Here is a 25364-nt window from a genome sequence, read left to right on the forward strand (position 1 = left end):
ATAATATAACTCCATCATTGCCTGGAAACTTAGCACTTAGATGGGGATGTATTTCACTCCTGAGTAATAGTGTAGCATTTCAGCAAGTAAGTATTACCTTATACATCCAGGAGATCATGAGCACTTCTTTCCAGCAATGCTACTTGCATGCACCTTTGGAACAGCTTTTAGACCATGGGTCACTCCATGCCCTCTGCCTCTGCAAGTGGAGGGACTCTCGTGAGGTTCTGATGGTTCCTACTGCTTACTCTTGTATAGATCAAGTAAAAGCACTGCATTGCTCTTTGCAATTCAATACACCAGATGTGGAGGCATTTTTTGTCTTTGGTATTCTGTTTCCTCATCTGAATGGACTTCAAGACATTGACACCTTCCCATATCCTCTGAGTTTAGGTGATGCCTTTCTTAAGACCTTCAGTAGTGGAACACAGCAGCAGTCATTTCTGGCTCACATGAACTTTGAAGAATCCAGAGCCTTTTCTGGGTGATACTACCCCAAAGAAAGCAGTGCTATGGTTCTACCCTTCTGGGGGCAGAACCAGCATATATACAAAGCCCTTAGCAGGGACTTCTCTAGGAGAAACATCACATTTTATGCCATATGATGCACCAATCCTTTTAAAAATCTGATGTGGGAATGGCACACAAATGAGCAGTTGCCTGGCTTATAAAATTCTGGTGTGGTTTTACAATGCAAAAGGACACATCTGGCATCTAGCTGAGAGAGCTCAAAATGCCTTCTCCAGGGAATAAAATATTAAGTCAAATTGCTGGAAATAACACGCTTTCAGCATTAGCAGTATATGCTGTCTGTGCCCCGTGAAAGTGGAGAGAATATCACATACACAATCAGCACATTATGTTGTTGACCAAAACAAAACTGGAAAGTTTTAAGAGCAGCCACTGTCTAATGTCACATTACCACGGTGTCTGGTTTTGGGAGCCTCATTCTCTTCTTTGAGGGTTATTATGCCAACATGTGAGAGAGAAGACTAAATGGAAACCAAGAAAGGTATCATTTTCCCTCTTTTCCCCCCCGCCTTTCTTTTCCTGTCGGGAGTGTTTCTGTCTCAATAAAACTTACCCGTTCCAGTACCTAACTACTATTTAAGATTGCTTGCCAGCCGGTGAAGTTGTCATGCAGGTTGCCCTTAAATAGCTTGTGTTTGACTGCACAGCACCTGTTAGTTGATTGGGAGACAGTAAAATTCAGGGCAAAGGCTTCCCAAACACAAAGGATTGCTTGTGGAAAAAGACCTTGTTGATCTTGGATGAAGTTATAACCACCGCTTGATGCCTTTAGTGAGGCATTGTATGGTGCCCTAAGTCTGTACATGTGTTTCTGTGTGTGAAAAAACACCTGAGCTAAACAGAACAGAGCTAAACCGAGTCTCCTCCTAATGGTCTTTCTTCAGGGGTATTTTATGGAGCACTTTTGAAAGGACTTTTTGTGTAAGCCCCTTGGAAACTCTTTTCCAAGCCCCTGTGCAGAAGTGCTGGGGCCTGTGGCCACCATCCTGCTCCCAGCTTTCATCTTGCAGCTCACATCTTTCCAGCTGAGACTTCGGTCCATCAGATCAGATGTTCCAGACCCTGCAAGAGTTGTTTGTCCTGGTGGGAGGTGGAGGAGCTTGAAAGAAATGAGGATTCTTTCTTTATCCCAGTCCCTGTTCCTTCACTGTTACCACACACGGCTGCACCCTTAACTTCACTCCATGCCTCCTGCTTGCTGTGGCATTTATCCCTTCTTTTAGAGTCAGCTTTGTCTTCTGACTCACTCACTATTGTGTTTGTGGTTAATTTTATGGGGTGAAGCAACTGGGATAACCTTGGGAAGATCAAACCCGAGTGCTTTTAAGTGACACACTGCTACAGCATTAATTTCCAAATACATTTAGGAATAATATTGACATTCATTTGCTCTTTACAGGAGCGTGCTTGCTTTGAAAGATACACAAGCAATAGCTTTCCACAATAACATAGATCATCTACAACTTAACTTGCTCATTTTTAGGCATTTTGTTTCTAAAGAGCTTCTCTGCACTGCCAGAATTCAGGAAGCTCTTCCCCAGAAGACATCAGCCTACCCCAGAGCCCACTGGAGTCTTTGAACATCTTTTGGTTTTGCTGACTTGGTTTCCAGTAAAGGGCTGAGTTATGAAACATGGTGACACCTCTTGGTCATGCTGCCTTGTATCTGTAGGGCCTTGCTCCTCAGGACCTCTCTTTTTGTGGTTCAGCTGTAGTCCACCAGAGTAATTGTGACTTTCTTAGCAAGAGTTGTACCCACTGCAAAGCTTGTCAACGTCTGTACTCATTTTCAGAGCCAGACAATTTGATGAACTGCTGCAATAAGAACAACGCTGCCCAAAATGCTTACGGTGAACAAACCCATTCCTGGTGTTTTTTGGCCAACATCTTTGTTCTGAATACTTGCAGGATCTTTTCAGTAACTACTGCATCCTCTCCCAGCCGTGCGATCTGATGGGGAGGCTGCTCTGTGCAGAAGTGAGATTTGCCACTGGACAGGGTACCCTGCTCTATCCCTAGCGCCCGAAGGAACCGTGTAGGATCTGGTAGTTATTTCTTAGCATTCAAGCTCGTACCTTTCTTTTAACATTACAACCAGAAATGAGTTATTTCTTCACCACTGTACAAGGCAGTGCCTCTGCAGTCCTGCTGAGTTTTGGATTTCCCACCCCACCACATGCACACGATACTTTTCACCCCACTCCAAATCATAGAATGGGTTGTAAGGGACCTTCAAAGAACATCTAATCCAACCCCCTGCAATGAGTAGGGACATCTTCAACTAGATCAGGCTGCTCAGAACCACATCCAGCCTAGCCTTGACTGTCTCCAGGGATGGTGGATTCACCACCTCTCTGGACAACCTGTGCCAGTGTTTTACCACCCTCATTGTAACAAATTTATTCCAAATGTCCAGCCTGAATTTCCTTTTTTTTAGTTTAAAGCCATAACCCCTCATCCTGTTGCAACAGGCCCTGCTAAAATGTCTCTCCCATGTAAGCCTTTCTTATAGGCCACTTCTAAGTACTGAAAGGCCACAGTTGGGTATCCCTGGAGCCTTCTCCAGCTTGAACAAGCCCAGCTCTCTCACCCTGTCTCCATAGGAGAGGTGCACCATCCCTCTGGTCATCTTTGTGGCCCATGAACACAACCCATGTGTTTGAACGTAAGGCATCCAGGCCCGGGCTGAGGGAAAGCCAAGCATTACCCCAGTCACATGCAGCAAGCTGATCTTCTGCTGCACTTTCTGTTTAAGACCTGATTATTTGTGCAGGCTGGATTCTGAAACATTTGGCTTGGAGCTGGACAAGCACAACTGACAGACTGGACGGTTGCCTGGTGTGCTACAAGACAGGCGGAGAAGGAAGCAGCTCTCGTGTCATTCAAGTGCTCGAGTGCTCTTTTTCAGCAGGTATTTTTTCAGTTCACAGCAGGCCATTGACACCAGAAAGTGCAGCAACAGCAACAATTTCAGTGGCGAAACTGCCCATGTTACAATCAGAGGGAGATAAACTGAAGTACTCGTTGGAGTGGCAGTACCAGGAAATGGCTGAGACATCACATGGTGGAGGATGTGCACTCCGTAGCACAGGGACGTATTTACTTACAGGCTAGACTGCCACCAGGCTCAACCAAAGGCAGTTTTGGCTAGTTATTTGAGTTACCTGACCCACTTGCAGTAGGAAGTCATTATATAGATAGTAAATACCTACCCCACCCTTGGTAGGCAGACAGACTCTTTGCCAAAATGGTCTAACTCAGCCTCACAGAATATAAAATACTGTGACTTTCTAGTTAAAGCTGTCACTGCAAAGACATTAGAAGCTGCTGCTGTTCCAGTAAACTGCTCCACTTCTTGGCATTCAGTCACTGTGAAGAAAGCCTCTAGGATTTACATCTTACCACCACCTGGAACACAAATCATAGGCAAAGTCTGCGTATATATAGGCTGATATTTTTCTTAAGGTGCAGATCACTTGCTTCTCCCACTGATTAGCAAAGCTCCCTCTGGCATCAGGGAGGTTTCCTGTGACAGAGGATTCTGATAAGAGCTTTACACAACCATTCATCTGAAGTGTTAAACAGAGACTCCAAGAATTTGTTCTTAGACTTCTTTGTATTATTCTCTTGTAATGAAGGCTGCAGCTGACTTTGCACACAGAACATGCTTGGTGATGAATACATTGATGGATGGGTTTAAAATTTCAAGCAAGATGCTTGAAACATCATCTACAAGTTATCATTAAAAATAAAATCATGGTGCTATTATAATAATTTAGAACTGTAAATTCTTTTCCCCATCAATAGATGAGATTTCCCCAAAATCTGTGGCCTGCACCAATATTGACTGCAAATTATCACCAAAATAAGATTCTGGTCTTGCTTACACCAGAATGTAGTTGGAGAAGGTCCATGTAAAGACAGCAGGTCTGTACTAATGCACCTGAAAGCAGGTCTGGTCCAAAATACGTTTTAAAGTAAGAGGACTTACTTCAAGTTAGAATGATGATGACCTTTGCTTGGACTGTAGGAACAGGTGGTGATAGAAAAGGAAGAAAAGAACTGTCATGTCTTCTACTGCACATATATCAGTGTAATTTCACTTATATTTTGTGAGTCTTACGTGAAATTTCAGATGCTGATACTGAAGATCCCGGGATGGGTTGAAGCACTTCATTTAGCAGAAGCTGAAGGGAAAATTCTGTTTCCTTCAAAGGTCACTTCTTAGAGTTCAGGGGTAATTTTTCGTTTGATAAAACCAAGCAATGATCTTGTTTGTCCTCTGCAAAACCAGGAGCTATTCACTGAAATTGAGCAGGTCTGGATAGCGCATAGAGGGATAGGACAAGGTAGAATGGCTTTAAACTGACTGATGGTGGATGTAGGTTAGCTCTTAGGCAGAAGCTCTTCCCTGTGAGGGTGCTGAGGCGCTGGCACAGGGTGCCCAGAGAAGCTGTGGCTGCCCCATCCCTGGCAGTGCTCAAGGCCAGGTTGGACACAGGGGCTTGGAGCAAGCTGCTCTAGTGGAAGGGGTCCCTGCCTGTGGCAGGGGTTGGAACTGGATGAGCTTTAAGGTCCCTTCCAACCCAAACCAGTCTGGGAGTCTATGATTACATGACCTGTTCTATCCCTACGCATGGGGCTTGTGTATTGCTGCTGCCTTTTCTGCACAGCACGCGCTTGCTGCCTGGGTTGGCCAGGCTTAGGAGAGACCACGAATAAGTTAAAAAGGATTTATGCTGCTATTCTGTGGATCATTAATCACATATCTATGGTGTTAAAGAGAATGTGTCACATGGGGCTCAACAGGGGGTTTTAATGCACTACAGCAAAGATCCATAAAGGACACAGGCACCCAGCTCTGAGGCTGAGATTCAGGAGCCTTAATTAGGATACTGCTTTGCCTGCACAGTGAGCTGGGAGAAGCCAGTGTCTAGTAATGGAATTCACATGTACCAGTACTCTAAGCAGGGGGCTGAGTCAGTGAGATGGAAAATGCTGAAGAAATGGATACACCTCTGCACTTCAGTTAGTGCCTAAACCCTGTTCTTGTATCGGACCCTGAGTGCTGAAGTTTTAGCAACATGGACCAGTGAGCCTGTGTTTACAATTGCCCTGGGTTTCCTTAAGGAAATAAATCAACTTTTTCTCATTTGAGCCTGTTATTAAAGGAGAAAGCTGCACACCAAAGTGCACTGGAGCCCAGTGCTATCCTGGGGCCACACTTCCCTTCTTTCTATCCTATTTATGAACACCCTTCATCAACTAATCACTGTTTGGCACAGTACTAAATTAAATCACTGAACTCCAAAACGTTGTTATGTGTCTACCTACTCCATGGTTCCATTGGGATGGAAATTCTCTATCTCCTTTAAAGACTATTAGAGCCCTGCCTTTCTTGCTCACAACAAAAGGGGATTGTTGACTTTGTTTGTCGTTATTTTCCTGTTCAACAAAAGATGCTTATTCTTTCTCCCCAGTGCTGAGATCCCTGGGAGCCTGTAGACCTCCTCTCTGCTTGCTTTTCTTTCCCCTGGTTGACTACAGAATAGAAAGTCTCCTTCACCCTGGAGCTTGTGTTGAAATGCACAAAAGCAAATATTATCTATCTAAACTTTCAAGGTTTTCCTGACGAAGGTAGTAATTAAAAAGTCGATGTGAGGCATAATTGACTAAAGAAACAATGTTACAAGGCACAGCAGAAGTGACAATGAGATTAACACACATTTATGATTAAGAATTAGTTGTTCATGAACTAAAGTCGTTTCAGTCAAAACCTTTTGACCTTTAAGAGATGCAGCAAACCCACGAACATGTAGTTGTTTTGTTGGAGCCTGTTGTTGCTATCCCATTGGAACCTCGAGAGAATAGCTTTTCTGATCCTACAGCTAGGCAGCCTGTGGGCAGGAGAGCAGGGCTCTTGCTTTTTGAGAGCTAGCAGCCCATTCATGGTGGGTTGACTTCTAAAAGAGCCATTTATTGAATGACGCAAGGTACAAATTATGACTCACTCTGCATAGGTTAAGTTGGTAAAAGTCAACCTATATTCATCTTCCTAGCACCTACACAGCTGCATAAAGTATTTCATAATAGATTTAAGCTGAAAGACAGGAGATTTAGATGAGACATTAGGAAGAATCTCTTGCCTGTGAGGGTGCTGAGGTGCTGGCACAGGGTGCCCAGAGAAGCTGTGGCTGCCCCATCCTTGGCAGTGTTCAAGGCCAGCTTGGACACAGGGGCTTGGAGCAAGCTGCTCTAGTGGAAGGGGTCCCTGCCCGTGGCAGGGGTTGGAACTGGAGGAGCTTTGAGGTCCCTTCCAGCCCAAACCATTCTAGGGTTCTATAATTTATTAGCTCTAGAGTCCCATTAACCCTTTTAGAGGCTTAAAAATGGTCTGCAATACAAGCCAGCCAAACTGATGTACTTATCTGGTGAATTGAAGTTTTCCTTTTTTTATCAGCGGTGATCTGGTGAAGAGCAGATTTGCTTCTCTCTGGCCAGGATTAGGTCACAGAGTGGCCCAGCAGACTGGCTTTGAACATTTCTTCCTGTTTAACAGCCCTCAAAACACGCTTTGATTGCTGGTGTTTGCTGATATGTGACACTGTGTTTTCCAGGTCTTTGCCAGATGAACCAGGTACTCTTCAATCTCGGAAGCCTCTCATCATCTCACAATGATACTGTAAGTGATTGCTGTTTATTATAAGCAGCTTTTTAAGCACAAGCTTGGTGCCAGTCCAGTGCATTTTATTAGTTGAAACATTTCCTTTTATTTCCCACTTGTGTTGCAACCTACTTTTTATGGTAGATTTAAGGCAATGGAAGCAGTTTTGCTGTGTTTGCAAGGCCTTTGAAAGGACTGACCCACCTCTTCACCTTCTCCACCCATCTCCTTCCCCATCTTCTCTCCTTTCAAAGGGAGAACATCAGGAAGTTTAGAGATTCAGATGTGGTTCCTAAACCTGTGTCAATGCGGAAGATCTACTATACTGCTGGAAATGGTGTGCAGCCACTTGTTCCTGTATTTGAGCTCTCCTTCCTCTCAGGAAACCCAGATTTCAAGGGAAGGAAAACCACAAGTGACCCTTGTGCATGTCATTGCAAAAAGTGGTAGTTGCTTAAAAAGAAAGGTGTTACCCTTATGTGCATGGCTGCATTTCTCCACCTATTCCTCTACTGTGCATGTTCCAAATAATGACAGCTATTACAGGCTGCATGAGATGCCCACTGAGAGGTGAAGCATCTCTTTCTTTGACCCCCTGTCTGTAGTCCTAACTCAGCAGGATTTTCCTTGTCTGATAACATGGCTGGACTAGAGGAGGGACTGTGCCTTCTCTTATTGCTGTGGGTGAATAAATACCGGCAAAAGCCTTTCTCCAGGGTTGAATCAAACACTGAAATTCATTTACTTCTTCTCTGGTCATAAATACTATGTGTCAGCTTTCTGCAATCCACACTGTACTAACCTACTTGCAGAGATTCCTACATAAAGGAAGTGGCAAAATTGCATGCAAGATTATTGACAACAAACTAATGTGAAATACGAACATTGGCCAGACACTTGTCTGTGCCTTTACTCAAGGAACACGCATTACCCTCTGACTTTCATGGTCAATCACATCTAAACCTAAAATGTGAGTTTCAGAGCACATGTAAGGACCAAATTGGAATTGAGTATAAAGATATATATGCTGTTGGGGTTAAGCCCATAATAAAACTTGCTCAATGCTGATGAATAATAGATGCATTTAAAGGAAATTACGATCTGCTCCTGTTTAATCCTTGAAAGGAAAAAAAAAAAAAAGCAAATTTGCTTATAAATTCTCTGTAATGGTTTATTCTTTAAGACGGAACAATGGAGGCTTGGTATGAAATCAATAAAAAGGCCTCATTTTATGCCCCAAGTTTGTAGCCTACACAGAAGTCTGTTATGGCAGCTGCTGGCCTTTTACTAACACACCAGGGTTCAGACCAGGTTCCTTCAGGGCTACAGTGGTAATGGCTCAAGTCTGGCTGAAACAGGCTGGAATTCCCTATGGATCAGGCACAGAGGTGGACCTGTACCATGCACTCACCTGTGCGTTACGTCAGTAAGTCTAATATGTGCCATTCCAGTTGTGGCTCTTGTAAATTAAACTGAGAAATAAGTTGCTTTTTTCAGCTCATGCCACTGCTGAAATACGATCCAAGGCTCAGGTAGGTTGCAGCTGTGATCTTGCTCCTTGGTTATGAACATACATTTATGTTCTCAAGACATGAGAGCTCCTTCTACCCAGGCAAAAACTGTAAAACCGAAATGAACAGCGTTCTCTGTGTACAGTAGAGTTATTTCAAGTGCCTGAGGGTTTGAACATAAGCAGACACTGTGTTCGCATACAATATAAGCAAGACTTCTGGGGTTTGGCATTTCAAATGACAATTAGAAATACAGCAGGCATGTTTCAGCAACTTTATGGGATCCCATAAACATCCAGAAAGGGATTCCAGACAAAAGCAGAGATTCGCAGGAAGGATTGTTTGCTTCTTTTTGTGTCCTACTTCGGTTTTCAGTGGGATGTGTTGCCTCACACCACAAAACTAATGAAACAAAAGCAAAGGGCAGAAGATTTCTCACTCCTTGGATGCTGTTATATGAGAGAAAATGCTTCTTTGGGAGTTTACAGTCTGTATGGCTCTGTCCAGGTGACAGCTTTAGCTTGAGGAGAAAAAGCCCCAAACAAGTCTGGAAGGTAAAAAGCACTTTCCTTCCCCAGCACACACCAGACACAGTAGACTCCAGGCCTCTCCCTGGCACAGTTTTGTGTGCCATGACAATACCTGAATGTTGCTGGATATATTTATGTAGTGATAGGACAAGGGATAATGGCTTCAAAGTTAAACAGGGGAGACTTAGGTTAGACCTTAGGCAGAAGCTCTTCCCTGTGAGGGTGCTGAGGCGCTGGCACAGGGTGCCCAGAGAAGCTGTGGCTGCCCCATCCCTGGCAGTGCTCAAGGCCAGGTTGGACACAGGGGCTTGGAGCAAGCTGCTCTAGTGGAAGGGGTCCCTGCCTGTGGCAGGGGTTGGAGCTGGATGAGCTTTAAGGTCCCTTCCAACCCCAACCAGGCTGGGGTTCTGTGATTTACCACAGGAATGACAGTATTGCATAGTCACTCAGCTATTCCCACTGTGCCCTCCTGACAGCATGCCATGGGTTATGAAATTGTATATTATATTGTGTACCTTTAAGCAACATCGTGTTTACAAATATACAAGGCACCTCTTGTTGTGACCGTGTTTAGGCATTAACCTAAGGTGAGAAGAAGAACCTGAATCGCAGGTTAAGGATTTAATTACAAGACCTTTCTTCCTCAATGCTTTTTTTCCTGCCGCTTGTAAACCTTTGGCAAAAAGAGATCCTCAGCTGTGGTGGGTTTTTTTTTTGTGCCTGAATTTCTCCTTAATCAATTCCTAAATCTCCAAATTTGAAATTGCTATGAGATTGAGTGGATTTTCCTGTAGGCTGGTCAGTTCTTTCCTAGCCTTGAGATGGGAGACAAACTGCAGTTTGGTTTTAGGTAGTTCTGAAAGCCCTCTCTTCTCTCTGTGACACTTTAGCAATGATGTGTTTTGTTCTGTGCATGTGTTCAAACCACATAGGCATCAACTGAACCACCTAATGATGCTCAGCCAGAACTCCTCCCCTGCTCTCCTGGGTTTCTTTCGGTCCCCCCCTCACCCCCCTCCTCTTTGTTTCCCCACCTCTCACTTTTGCATTCTGAAAAATACCAAGTCTGGTATAATTTTGGGGGTATCTGTAGGGAATTCACCTTCTTCCTCCATGCAGAGGCCAAGGAACTGTTAGTCTCTCCTTTCTTGTCCCTGGAAACCAGCACTGGCATTATTTCTCAGGAGTCAGGGCTAAGTGAGAATTAGGTTCCTGCCTGGGTTAACCAGCGCTCTGCATTAGTGATCCCATGTCTCAATCTGGGCAGGAAGAAGTAAGGAAACTGTTTACTTTATCCTCCTTAGTGCACAGACCAATCCACAGGAACTGGGAACAGGCCATCTGCCAGAAAAGAGGGAGATAGGAGGTATCTTAGGGTTACATTTGTTTCCTGTGGCTGTTGCTTTGCTTTAGTCCTTTCCCCTCCTTTGTAACACAATTCAGGACTACATAGGAGCCCTTTTCCCCTTTACCTGTATTTATCTCCTTTAATTACAGGATCATTTTGCAATCTGAGGGAGGCAGAGGCGATCCCATCCTGCCTTTCTACCTTGCTCGTTGTGGCTTCGTGCTCCTGACCCTGCTGCAGTTGCAATGCCATGCTGTGAAGCAAAACTGAAAGGTCCTTTTTGTTTTGTTTGCCTTTTACTTTGCATTCCTTCCCTTTCCCCTGCATTCCTCCTGCTCACTGTATTCCCAGCAGCTTTTTTTTCCCACGTAAGGGAGCATCAGGGCCATCCCCCAGGCCTTTTACTGAAGCCTTTACTGTAACATGGCCTTGGGCTGGATCTCACCCCTCATGCAGGTGCTTAACACAGAATGAAGGTCAAGTCCATTTAAGAGCTATTTCAGGGGCTTAAGTGGGCATGAGATAGGGTGCAATTTTAACACTCATCCTCTGTGGAGGATAAATTTGATGTTAATTGTAGTGAAACTGCTGTGGTGGAGAGTCTTTCTAGCTCTGAGTAATGTTGTGTGCTTATTCCTTTGCTATAGCAGCTGTGTGACTTCTTCATTTATACAATCAACCTGAAACTGTCTTGATTAAATAAGGTTTGTAATTGCTGCTCTCACAAAAATCCTAAAGGGAAAAGCACTTGCAGTATGTCTCCAGAATGCTGTCTCCAACTGATACACTTTGCTGAACATTGCAGATAGCTTCTGCTGTGATGGAGACGTGGAGCTCATCTGAACGTGGGATGGATTTGAATAATCTCTTTCACTTGTCCAGCACCACAGATTTGTTCCTTGCCTTTCTTTTGCTCCTGCTTTGCCCAGGTTAGTCCCCACCACCAGGACTTCAGCTGTTTGGACAAGTGTATCACAAGCCACTGCACCTCAGCCTTAGGACATACATCCTGCTGTTCAAAACAGTTTCTCACACTCCTTGACATTTACTCCTATGGGTATTTGTAGACTGTTATGTCTGCCATTACTTGTTTAACCTAGCAATAAGCATTTAGCTCTGTCCTCATAAATCATTTCCCCTCAGACCGCCTGTGCTCCGAAGTATGAAAAGCCCAGGCTAAGCCTACCCTTTCAATGACTATTCCCCACAGGATTTCATTGGTGGCACAGAATCATTGCTCAAGCCATGATTTCATTCCTGGCTTATTGCATGATCCTTTGGTGATTATACTGACCTAAGGATCTATATCAGCAGTTCTCTGCTTTTCTTTCCCGTCTTCCCACATAGCCTTCAAGACTTGTTCCACCTCTTCCCCCAACTTTAACACCACTAATTAAGGCTGCCTGTTCTTTCTCCCTAAGAGTACATCATCTGGGAGTAGCAGAAGCTGCAAGGTGTATTCCCAATTCCTTCATATTCCTCACTCTTTGCTGAAAGACCTCTCTGCAGCCCCAAGCTGGTTGCCAGGGACAGCAAAAGGTGGACTTCCATAGCATGTCTCCTTGGATTTGTGGCTGATGGGTGCAGCTCCCTGGAGCAGGGAAAGGAAGAGTAACTGGCAGGATTCAGACCTCCTCTTCCCAAATCTGTGGTAGGCAGGGAGCTGGGCCACATATTTGCCAGCTGGTTGGGGGAACATGGGGAACTCTTGCATTTTTGCCCCTCCTGTGGGTACCTGTCTGCAGTTTTGGAGTGGCTCATCTGGACTAAAGACATACGAATTTCAGGATCTTTGTGGTGAGGCCAGAATCTGCTGTTGATTAAAGCATCCTCGAAGATACTTGGATCTTCAAACAAATCAATTGCCACGAGGTATCACCAGGAAGAATTCAGAAAAGCCCTCAAGAAGGTGCATTTATCCAGTTTATGAGGACACTTCCAGTGGCTACAGCAAGGATTGAAAATAGTAGAGTTGTATAAAGCACAGGAATGACTTCAGGCTTTGGCTTCTAAGAAGAAAGAAACTTCCTGTGGTCAGAGTTGCCCATAGCTGCCTATTGCAAACTTCCTTTTACTCTTTTGTTAAAGTTTTGTTAGTGGTTACAACCACAGATACAAGAAGGAGCAGAGAGATCCCTAATGTAGCATAGGATATCATCTCACCAGCACAGGGCATCGTACCATCATGCGCAAAGTAGAGTGGTGTTCTCTTTTTAGCTGGTAAGAATTTGGACATTGCAAAATGCTCATGAAAGCAAGAGACAGGATATGATGGAAGACATTCCTTTTCCTGAAACCTCAAAAACTTTAGACAAGCCTCAAGTCTATGCATGTGTTTCTGTCCTACTTGCACATTTGCTGTAAATCCTCCACTCTCATCTTATTTATTGCTGTGTTAAACGTGGCTGATCACTGCATTGCATTTGCTTTCAGGACTCTTCCATCCCCAGCTTGGAAGAATCATCCATTTGCCTTGTAGCAGAAGAAGTTCTAAATCTGGGACAACTTGATGAAAAGCTGCTTCTGTTTCACCTTTGAGACCCACCCTTTACAACTGTGAGCATTCATTTTGGTCCTTCTGAAGACTGAATTGTCTTCTCACATGAGCAACAGGGTCCTGTATGACCACAAATGAAGTTAAATCATATAACTGGGAAGTTTAGTCCTGTTTAATGGCTTTGTTCAGTTATTCTACCTGTTCATTTATCTTTACATAACATTACAATCATACAAATCATTTTCTCCTCTAAAACAAAGGAGGATCTTATAAGAAATCTAGCTCTCTGCATGTTTTCTCTGCCTCTGCAGGGGTGTCCACAGGCACTTGTAAGTTGTGTTGAATAATTCCTTTAGCCACGTTTTTCCCCCTCTGTTTACATCTCTTCAGGCACAAGGCACGCACAGAAGAAGAATTTCAAGTGTAAAGAAGCAAAATCTGCTTCCTCCCTCAGATCTTCACGATCATGGCAGCACTGAATGTCTGTTCAGTCTGTGTAGAAAAAGCCACTGGTGTTCAGCAGATTGTATCAGGCTTTTCAAAACCATGGCATCATTTTCTGAGGGTTCATTTTCTAGGTCCTAAATGAGAAAGAAGAAATGCAATGATCCCCTTGGAAGTGAGGGTCTTTCATTTCTGCCTGGTTAGTAAGGTAGTAAAAGTTTAGCTGTAAGCACTTTTTTTCACCAGGAAAGGTTAGTCATTGCCATGCTTTCTTATGCTCTGTTAGTAGCTTTTATGGTCTTTTTTCTGGACCTTTCTTATCAGGTCCCTGAAGTCTGATCTGTCCTACAGGCTTCTTGTATTCCTTCATTATGACCTCTGTGAGAACTCCTGGAAATAGGTGCATTAAGAAGAGAGGCAGCCCTGGAACTTGCTACACATTCATCAGACTAAATCAGAAGCAAGGCTGAAATCTCTTCTGAAAGCCAGGTTGAACATTTAAAATGGACCAGAAGAGCTCTCATTGGAAATGTCTATATGATCACTACCCTCTCGTCTTTAAAAAGCATGAAGGCTGAATCAGTCTGTCTGATAGAAGCAGTTCTGCAGTAGTACTGCACAAACAAATCTGGAAACACTGCAGTTTAATAACAGACTAGGATCTGCAAACATACACTGTGATCCCTCAGAGCTCCTCATGAGGTGTGAGCATCTTATAGGGGGAACTGTGGGACCAAGCTAATAACCTTTGTGTTGGCTGGATGAAGCAGTTCCGGATCCAGTTGAAGATGTCCCTGCTCATTGCAGGGTGGGTCCATGACCTTTGAAGGTCCCTTCCAACCCAAACCATTCTATGATTCTGTGAGTCTTTCTCTGCTGCAAAAACCATGGGAATCCTTGGTTTAAGGTTGATCCCATGAACTGCTAGATGGCCTCATGCCCACTGACTCAGCCAGTGTGTACAAATTGGATAAGCAATGAAACATCTTTCCTCTTGAATGTGGACGGGCCATTTTGCCCCATGACTAACTGCATGTCTCTTCACTTACCTTTGATCCAGCCTCTGCAGGAGGCAGTGGGAATTAGTTTTCTGGTTTTCCTGGGAAAGGAGTTGGACTCTGTCTTCAGCAAGTTCAGTTCTCTGAGCAGAGAGTTGTTTAACAGTGCAGTCAGAGCAGGAATTCTGCAAGAGCCACAGGCTGATGGCAGTACTCTTGGTCCCATGCAGGAGAAGACATTGGGCAGACTGATCCACCCTCTCTAGCAAGCAGAAGCATGTACTTCTGTGGCTTGGTCTGCAAACACCTTCCCCTCAGAGACAGTGAGTTTAGAGCACCAAGGGCTGAGGGAAGCATAAGGGGGTTTCTGTCTACTTTGCAGACCATTTTGAAGCAACTAAAAGAAGCAACTTAGAAATCAGCTGACTTGGAACGTTAAATTGAGTATGTTTAAAAAGCTGTGACATTTTTTGAGTGAGGATGATTTTAAAACCTTCCTTTTATAAACCCCCATGTTTATACTGGGAGCTGTGGCCACAAAACTTACAACTTCATACCTGCGCCTGAAAAAGGAACCGCGTAGCTCTGAATGTCAAACGTGGCTTTAATCTGCTTCGCAGCTTGTTTTGTTTTGGTTTTCTCTGTTTCATTTCCCTTTGCGGTGTTAAGTTCTGACCCTGAAAGGTGAGGAAGTGAAGGAAATGGAGGAGTGAAATCTGGGGAGTCTGACACTGAAAAGCCAAGGGAACCACGGGGCAGCCTGTCTGCTTGTGAGATTGAAATGTAAGTGGACTCCCCAAATTAATGACTTTGGAACCCACTTACTTATGTATGTGGACTCCCTTAGGCATAAACCTTATATTATGTCACCGAGATGGCATTTGGGCTTGATTTATGTTGGCACAGAACTAGCTATAAACTGCACATGTGTGCCCATAGTAGCCCCTTTTCAAACAGAGCATGTTTATAGAAACAGGAAACATGGCTGCAGCAGGAGTACACCGAGCCTCTGCTGTGTCAACAGCCTCCCAAATACTACAGGTATCCAGGATCTGCACGCTGCGTTCATTTTCCATGTGTTTCAACCCAGTCAGTAACCTGGAACACCATTACCAGAGACTAGTGATTGGTTGAGAGAGAAAAAATGACTTGTTAGGTGAAATTTACTCCACTAAAGATGCATATCTGCACAAGAGCCACAATCGACATTTTAATCTCCTGCTTTCATACTCTGTCTAATCTGTGGCTGATGTTTTGTGGTGATTCTCTCTCTCTTCTTTCCACCCTTGGAGAATGAAGACTTCTGTTAATTATATCTGATTCTGTAGTGACAGATTTATCTTTAAAAGGGTATGTGCTTTCTGAAGCCTTCAGGTCATGCCCCATCCCTGGCAGTGCTCAAGGCCAGGTTGGATGGGGCTTGGAGCAAGCTGCTCTAGTGGAAGGTGTCCCTGCCCTTGGCAGGGGTTGGCACTGGATGAGCTTTAAGGTCCCTTCCAACCCAAACCATTCTGTGATTCTATGGTGTTCAGGGAGATGCAAACTCTTCACTGTTCTTATAGTGCATTAGAAACAGTTAAATATATATAAGCACCATTCAAGATTTCTTCTAAGAAATAGAAAAATAGACAAAAATGAGGATCAAGAAGAGCAGAGCATTTTTGGTGTCTGAGAAAACCATATTTTTTCATTCCTCAGATGCATTTATTTGCATGTTCAGTCTTCAACCTGTTGAGTTGTGAAGTGCTATAAACTGGTACAAATAACCTTCTCCATGATCCACTTGGATCTGCTGTGCCTTTAGTGAGGTAAGAGGGGGTTTGTGCTTCAAGAAAGCAGCACCCTTGAACATCAATATGACACTGATGAAACCCTTCCCAGAAGGGGAGAGAGGAAGGTGAAGCAAGCCATGAGGGCCCTGTCTCCTCCATCTGGGTTGACCTAAAGGCAGACTAAATGCACTGCACACTGTAGGAGTTCCCTTTCACAACATCTCTTTCTTCAGACTTCAAAGACGTCTGTAACAGAGACCGTGTTGTTGTGTACACAGAACAGTCTCCTCTAAGTTTCTAAGGAGAACTGGTGATGCAGGAGGGATCCTTTCTTTTCATGTGGTATACACCCCCCTCTTTCTCTCCCTCGGGAGAATCCCTATGTTGGTATTTAAACCACCCGGGAGATTTTTTTAAGGCACATCTCACATTGGGAGTTGGAAGAAAAAGATCTTCATGTCGTCTTGGAGAGACGGAGAGGAAATGCATGTGAATCCTAAAGCCCAGCTGCTAAATGAATGCTGTTTGTCAGACAAGGTTAGCTTGACATAGAAACAAGTGCCAAGCCTTTACAATGGATGTACTCTACCTCTTGCACCTTTAGAGCTCATAGAAGGTCTGGGTATTGCTCATAGGAGCACACAGTAGCACATTAAGCTATAATACGAACCAAGTAACACAGAGAGTTTGGTCTGTTCTCAGATCTGACTGGAAACCAGTAGTAACTGTGTGTTGCACTTCTTGCTCAGTGGATAGAGGTAATCTCAGAGACAATATGAGCAGGCTGTAGGAGCAGGGCTACTGTATTACTCACTGAAGACTTACACTCCCTTTGGAGATGGTATAGGAATGTATTTCTACCAGGGAAATAGAGTTCCCACATCAAGTGTCTCAGACTTGCATATTTACTGATTGCAAGTCAGATTAGTATATGAAAACATCTGTAACCTACAGCACGAAAACCAGAGCCAGACAACCTGCATTTGGGGTTTTGTTGCATGAAATATTCCAAGTGGGATTGCTGAATGTAGCCCTGCTGAATGCAGACCATGTAGTCCTGGCGTGGTCACTGTTACTAGAGGGTCACAGGCACTAGTCAGTGGCTGTGGTGCTCTGTTGGGTTTGAGCTGGGGATATCTTTTTAGCTTGTAGTTAAATGCTTAGTGTGAGTTATCATAGACTCATAGAATCCCAGACTGGCTTGGGTTGGAAGGGACCTTAAAGCTCATCCAGCTCCAACCCCTGCCATGGGCAGGGACCCCTTCCACTACAGCAGCTTGCTCCAAGCCCCTGTGTCCAACCTGGCCTTGAACACTGCCAGGGATGGGGCAGCCACAGCTTCTCTGGGCACCCTGTGCCAGCGCCTCAGCACCCTCACAGGGAAGAGCTTAAATCTGCCCTCTCTCAGCTTAGAGCCATTCCCCTTTGTCCTGTCCTAGAGCCATTCCTCCTTTGCTGTTTAACATAGGGGCCTACCGTTGTGTTTGGGACAATATTAGAACAGAATAACAGGCACACTTCTCAGAAGGACTGGGAAACAGATACTGTTGTGCTGAGTGGGTGTCATGGGGGAGGGTTTTTAACTTCCCTGGATCAGTGCCCAGCACAGCAGTAGCTGGTAGGAAAAATCACGTCGGGAGAATTGCATGTTGAGTCTTTGTGGGTGTGAGTTGAGGACACCCCACAGAAGCCTGAAATCCCACCTCTGCAGGCATAGGCAGTGCGGTTTGCAGGAGCTCTCTGATGGCAGAAAGGGCTGTGGTAGCTGCCCTGTCGCAGCAATGTCCATGCAGCAGTATGGCCTTCAGATGCAAAAAGGTCTGTTTATTAGAAATCAAAACATTTCTTTCTAGGCAAGAAACGGGCTTTTCCCTACAAAAGAAGTGGTGAATGTGGTAAAATCTCTGGCAGTGTTCAAGGCCAGGTTGGACAGAGCCTTGGGTGATATGGTTTAGTGTGAGGTGTCCCTGCCCATGGCAGGGGGGTTGGAACTTGATGATCATAAGGTCCTTTCCAACCCAAACCATTCTATGATTCTATAATTCTATGTTCTGGCTATTTGAAAGAACTGTTTCCTTTCAAATTCATTGACCTTGTGTCTGTTAGGGCTCACTGTTCCCATTTCACAGAGATCCACTGCCTCTGAAGGACTGGCATCAATGCAGTTCATTGGGATGAGTGAGAGTTACTGGCTGTAGCCTTCAATTTGTGATGTTTGTGAGGACTCTGACAGTTAGGAGATCTCCAAAGGTGCACATTGGAAGGTTGTTGGAAACCACTTACTTTTGTGCCTTAGCTGTCATCTGAAATAGGGCTCATTGTGCCTTGTGTCCGTGTGTGTTTGTGTAGTGGGAGTGTGGTTTTAACACCAAGCTTTATTATAACCCCTGACAAATTCTCAGCTTTTATAATCTTCAGGCATACCGACTTTTCCCCCCACCCTGTGTGTACTTGAAATTAATCCACATGATAAATGTAGAGTGGTCAGAACAGGATATGAAACAGGAACCTCTGGAGTGAGCGTGAGCAGGACACAGATGTAATAGCCTTCAAAAGCACACGCTGCTGCTGACGTTTGTCAGTAAAGAAATGGCCTGGAATCCCAGTCCAAGCAGATATGTTGCAATAGGCAGAGATCAGCCTTAGTGTCCCTTGATGGCTTCTCCTGAAGATCTGAGGTTATGCCAGCTGCTGCTCCAGCCGCCAGCTTTTGGCTGCTGTTCCAGCCTGGATCTGGAATGAAGCATTTCTTCATGATGTGTTCGCAGTTTGGTATCTGTGAAGCAGAGACGTGATGTAAACCTGGATGGGGGAGCACAGCTTCTTATAACTGGACCTTGCCTCTATTTGCATCAGAATTCATCAGAGGGGAAAACAGTGTTTATGCTCTTTTTGCATGTAAAGTGTAGAAAGTGAAGAGATTCACACTGAGATCTGCCAGCTGTGTTGGTCACAGGGGTTTGTGCAGGCCATGCTGCACATTTGCCCCACAGTATCTTACAGTACAGTTCAGCTCCAGCCACTGGTCCTGTGTAACCTCCTCCCTGCCCTCCCCCAGATCCCTCCATCTTCCTTATCTCCAGTACCCCTCATCTGACCCCTCTGTTCCTGGTTTCAGAGTGTCTCCTCCAGAAGCTGGACAAACCAACAGATCTGTCAAGAGGTGCAGGAAGGGAACGGGGGTTATCTGAGTGTGCAGGTTATCTAAGGGGCTGCTCTCAAGAAACACTATCCGTAAGCAGTACAAGTTATTCCAAGCCGGAGACAAGTAGAGGCTGGGCCTGAGTTCCTGAGGGCCAGATGTCTTGTGGATACAAGTGAAAGATGAGAACTCTGAAAGTAGTGATAGAGTCGCCCTGAAGCCAGAAAGAGGTGCCTGAGATTGAGAAATATGGAAGGAAAGTTATCTTTTTGGTATGTATCTGGGGACTCTGAATTAGCCTCCTTGGTAAGGAAGAGCTTCCTGGAATTCTTTGACCCAGAAGGGAATTATTTGGCGCTGGATTCAGCACACACGTGGGATTTCACTTTGCTGTAAGACTACCCTGTGACAAACCCCCTCCAAAATACCATCAGCAAAGTTCTCCTCAGATGCAGACTCTGGATCTGCTTCCAAGTTGGACTCCTGCTTGCTCATTCCTCAGCTGGGTTTGTCAAAACTTCACAACATTTAGTCTTGCTTTTCCTTGCAGTGCTGAATCACCCTGTGATTTGAGTGAGAATTCAACTGTTTGTTACTGTAAATGTTGCTAGCCCCTGTCTGAAATCCAAGCGAAAACCCCTGCAATGTCAGATTGCTCAAAAACAAGGTTTTTCAAAGCGCTTTTATCCTCAAGACTTTCATATGTAACACTTGCACGTATTTTGCTTTCTTTGTCACTTGTGGTCTCTTTAATGACACCATGGGAATCTGAACCGGGGCAGGATCAGGCACAGAAGAAGCGTGACCAAAGGAAAACAGAAGTTTTATTGGTTTTAAATAGATTTTTCAATGTAAGAGGTGACTCTCTTGGAAAGGCAACACAGCATCCTTCTGTCTGTGAAGTTTCCTCTCAGTCCTGTAACAGACTGTTGGATTTATATGCCAGACTGAGCCCTTTTTGGCTGTTTGTAATGCATTGTTTGGGGTGATGTGGTTTAGTGGTGGTCTTGGCAGTCCTGGGGTAGTGATTGGATTTGATGATCTTAAAGGTCTTTTCCAATGTAGTTGATTCTATGATTCTACACTGGTCTTTAATAGATATTTAGAGACTTGAGGTTTTAGCTGTATAGCTCCTTATTTCCGCCCCTGATCAGGCAGGAAGCACATAAAAGGTGGCTGGAAGAGGTCTATCTGTACCCATAGAAGTTGGATGGCAGTGCAGGTGTGTAATGCACCTTTCCCTGAGCAAAAGATGCTCACCTCAGGCAAGCAGACCTTACATCCACTGAAATCCCAGAGGCACATGCAGTGACATGAGAGCTGACACTGGGAGATGTGCTGGGGATCCCTGCACATCCGACCTCAATCACAGTTGAGCTACAGCCTAGAGAACTTCAGTGGCAGAGCTGCAGCTTTATGGCTGGAGCAGCAATCAATCAGGGCACAGCAGTGCATGGAGTGACTGGTGGGGTACGTAACCACCATAGAGATTTTGCTGCGTACAGGGTATTGCACAAATAGAACCAAAGGCATCATTTGAAGGATTATACTCATGCACACAGAGGGAAATGGAGTTTTCAGGATTCTTCACGGGTGATGAAACACAAGCCAGGAAGAACACTGTTGGGTTTTCTGATGTCAGTGTGAGCTGACAGAATTGGCAATAAGGAAAATTATCCTTCAATTATGGGCTAAACAAGTTTAAAAGAAGCCACTGAGGCAGAGCTGGTACAGAGCCCCATATTGCTGGTATTATTTTTGCCTCTCAGAAACTAGACACGCTTAAAAGTCCTTAAGCTGTTCCCTCTCCTTCTCCCTCCTCTGTTGGAAAATTAGTCTCTTGTCACATGTAAGAGCTGCATAAGGAACAGGAACAAAACATGTAGGTGTTCTAATTAAAGTCATTAAACAACATGCTATTTGTTAAGCACATCAAGTTCTGGACAAATTCACACTGCAGCTTTTCTGTTTCATGTGCCCAGGTGATAAAGACCATCCATCGGGAAAAACTGCGTATCTTGCCTTGGATCAAATCCTGACTGAGATTGAGAATGTCACTGAGATATGGGCTGTAGTTGGACTATATGACCACTGTTTCTAATCACCCTGTAATTAGAAAGGGTTTCTGTTGGTGATACCTATGCTGAGATAATCTCTGCAGGGCTATGACAAGAGTTAAACTCTGCTTTCATCAGAAAAGACAGTAGTTGACAAGCCACAAGGTGACAAATGTTACATTCAGTGATTCTTCTTAGAAAAGGCACTGTTAGCGATGCAGAAGCATTTAATGGTAAGAAGTCTGTCCCCCCAGATGTTACAATGGAATGGAAATACTTTTCTTCAGTTATTACATTTTGTTCTTCTAAATAATCATTCTAAGTTATTTCTGAATCTTCTTTGATCTACAGTATCATGTAATTATATCATGTAATTATGATAAATGGTGAAGATTAAATATTAAACGTTATATATTCATATATATAATGCAGCACTGGTTTTGGCAGCTTTAGTTGCCATCAACACATATGTCCATGAGGAAGCATCCAGCCCTTTGGCACTGTCTATACACCAGGGAAGTTTGGGACCTTCTCATCTTGTGGTTGAAGGCACCCACTGATGTTGTACTTCATATGCACTCCCACTTAGGTTTGAGTCTACCTACCCTCTGCTTAGAGTTTTTAGAATGCCATTACCGGGAATGATGCATCACCCACGTAAAGAGGGAGGAATTCAAATCAGATGGGGAGCAAAACTCCCTCCACCAGGAACAGGAGGAGATTGGGCTTCTGGCGATGGGAGAAGTGGGGGAGGAAGTGAAACCGCTGATAGGGAGAATGGGGTTCTGCAGTAGGGAAGGATATGGGTGTAGTTAAGTGGGACAAGGATGTGGGAGCAACAATTGGCAGTGGGGAAAAGGAAAATGGGTGTTCATCAAGCCCTAGCCATAAGAACAAAACGGAGGAAAACAGTGATGGGGGGAAAGAAAAAAGCCTGGCTTTTTCCACGAGGATACCCAGCTTGCCTATTTGGAGTAACACTTGTCTTTCTGGTTCTTTCCAAAACTGATACCCCTGTCTGGAAGAGATAATGCACTTCTGGCCTGCTCTTTGATTGCATTGACTGTAGTACTGAGAATCCTAAAGCAGGAGGTGGGAAAGATCTGCAGCAGGAAAAGAAGTATCAGGGGAAAGTTGATAGTTGGTTCAGGGTGTTTTCATTATAGAGCTATCTTTAATGGATACTTTGCCGTATCTCTATTGCTGTGAACTGAGCCATTGCCCATATTGCTTGACTTCACTAGAACTTGATTACAAGATGCAATTTTGATCCCATCATGTTTTGGATTTGCTCCTGACCTGCTTATCATTCTAAGTGAGGGTTACTGGGAAGGGAGCACTGGGAGCTGGCCACCAGTGCAAATGCTATCATGATGTGATCCAAGGCTCTAGGGATAAAATGACCTATACTTTATCTTAGCATATAAACATGACCATGATTGTCTGTGTCAAGTATCCACAGACTGACTTTTGCAACATGTTCCTAAGATGCTTATGAAAAATTCTTTTAGAGTGCTCCCCATTTCCCTTCTTGTTTGCAACTCTTGAGACTGCAGATGGGCTGCACTTTAAGTCTTCATGCAATCGAGTTTGAGAACTTCTTTTTTAGACATAATTACATCCCCCCAGGAGCTGCATCTCATTCAACATGCAGAATAAATCACAACACTTAGTAGGACTGTACCAGATTGAAGAAGTCCAGAGAGGAAATCTCACACATTTGTAAAATGCCTCACTTGCACTAGTTGCTCTTTATTTATATATTTATATCTCCTGCAAAGGTAGTGCAGACGTACAAGCTGTTGTCTTTAGATAGGATCAAAACATGTCCATTGCTGGAAGCAAGAGAGTGAAATCAGATTCTGATTGCTAAGTATGGACAGCTTTATCATCTTTTATCTACTGCTGCTTTAGAAAGGACAAATGGAAAGCACCTGCTCTTCATTCTGCAGTGAAACTAGAAGCCAGCCAGAACATAGGGCGATCTAAGCTTCTGATCTGAAGTGTGTCTCCTGCCTCTGGAGCAGAGAGGCACTGACTGAGCTGTCCATGCTGTTTGGCTACCAAGGAACTTTCCACATCTCTGACTGCCCCTGTTTCTTGGTTCCTCTCTGTTCTGAGACGGTTCCGAATGCTTCTTGCGTATGGTTCCTGTGCTTTGAGATAACACGTGAACAGGAAACTTCTTGATTATTTTTCTTCCTGTTAGTTGTTGGGGAAGTCTTCTCTTTTTTCCCTTCTCAGATCCACATGACTACCAGAAGTCGAGGAGCAGATAGGTAAGCACTAAAAACAAACGCAGCAGAGCGAGCCATCTGGTGTGTGGAGGAGGGCTGACTCCTACAGCTCTGATCTCAGCACTAACGTGCGGCATCTGTGCAGGACTGGGGACCGGGATGTGCAGCACAATTAGCCACATGAAGAGCTGGCATCTAAACATCCTGGGGGATGAAGTGCCTGATGCTCAGGCAGCTTTCCATAGCAGACTAAGGAGCAAAACCAGCCCCAGGGCAGTGGGGAGAAGTCTTGGGACACAAATCTCTGTTCCTCACTGGAAAGCATTGGTCATGGGCATCGTTCTCTGCACTCACACTGTGGTTTAAGTGTTGTTGTGTTTGTCCCCGTAAAAAAGTGTCTTGACAAAAATGTCAGAAGTGGTTACTTAGCCCAAGTAAGTTTTCAGCTTCCATCCTCGATTTACCTGGTGGGCAGAGCATTCCCTAATGGGATGAGGGGAGGACAGAAATTCCTCATGGTTGCTCTTGTGGGAGCTTCTTCAGGCTGTGTCAATGCCAAGTAAAATGGGTTCACAGTATCAGTGTTCCTGAAATCTGAAAGCCTTGCAGACAAACCAGCCCCAGCCCAGTGTTTCTCCATGCTGTGCTTCACTGTGCAACAGCTGACTGAGGTGAACTTGCTGACTCCTCACACATCCATTGAGCAAAACCAACAGAGCTTCCAAAAAAATGCTACTGCTTCTGCTCTCTGTTTTAGGGTTGTATTCAGCCTTTACTCTAGAGCTACTACTGAGAGAAAGCTTCTCTCCATGGGAGTGAAACTGATGGTTTCCAAGCTTAGGACAAGATGAACTGTCACAGAGCCAGCAATAAAATTGTGAGTGCACAGCAAGCTGTTAGGCAGTGATCCCTACTCTGTCTAAAGTCTTTACCTGCTGGTTTATCTCCCCTTCTTAGTGAGACAATAACCTAAGGATATGCTTGAATTATAGAATAATGAAGTGGTTTGGGTTGGAAGGGACCTTAAAGCTCATCCAGTTCCAACCCCTGCCGTGGGCAGGGACACCTTCCACTAGAGCAGCTTGCTCCAAGCCCCTGTGTCCAACCTGGCCTTGAACACTGCCAGGGATGGGGCATCTTTGGGCAATCTGTGCCAGTAAAGAAACAGAAGTGAAGGGGTAAGTAGTTCATATTTACAGCAAGCTTCAAAGACATAAATGGCTAGAGTTGCAAAGTGTTATTATCTGCCACTTTGGAAAGACGCTCCAGGTTCTGTGGGATTCAAAGCAAAGTAGAAAATGAGGCTGTTTATTCTACAATTCACTGGAAAAATGAGTTTATATAGAAACTACCACTTCAGAGGTATTTACATTTCTCTGCTATAAAGCATCTGAAGAAAGAGCATTCCCATAAATAGCAAATTGAAGTTGTTGTGTTTGGCATTATAAGCTACTGCTTACAAAAGGCTGTGTAGGTTCTAAGTATTATGATGGGGTTGCTGTATAAACCGTGGATCCATTGAATGTATTCTAAGAGACTCAAAACACCCCTTAAGAAAAACGAGATAGTGATGTGTAAAGTAATGTGTAAGAATTCCTTTGTGCCCTTCCGGTGATGAATCTGCACTCAAACA

General features: G+C 44.4%; 1 protein-coding gene across 12 annotated transcripts in view; it reads left to right on the forward strand.

The window, feature by feature from the left end:
• Positions 1 to 25364, forward strand: part of FGGY (FGGY carbohydrate kinase domain containing) — a 325223-nt gene that overhangs the window by 81115 nt on the left and 218744 nt on the right. For all 12 annotated transcript variants that reach the window (XR_009725433.1, XM_061353407.1, XM_061353412.1 and 9 more), the window contains one exon: positions 7149 to 7213. Coding sequence is in view for 11 of the 12 variants with exons in the window: in XM_061353407.1 (XP_061209391.1) it covers positions 7160 to 7213 (54 nt within the window). In the remaining variant the exon portion in view is untranslated. The remainder of the gene's footprint in view (positions 1 to 7148; positions 7214 to 25364) is intronic.

Source organism: Neopsephotus bourkii, unplaced genomic scaffold, assembly GCF_033783945.1.
Source record: "Neopsephotus bourkii isolate Nb327-2 ecotype Australia unplaced genomic scaffold, CSIRO-AGI_Nbou_v1 NB_673, whole genome shotgun sequence".
Classification (NCBI taxonomy): Eukaryota; Metazoa; Chordata; class Aves; order Psittaciformes; family Psittacidae; genus Neopsephotus; species Neopsephotus bourkii.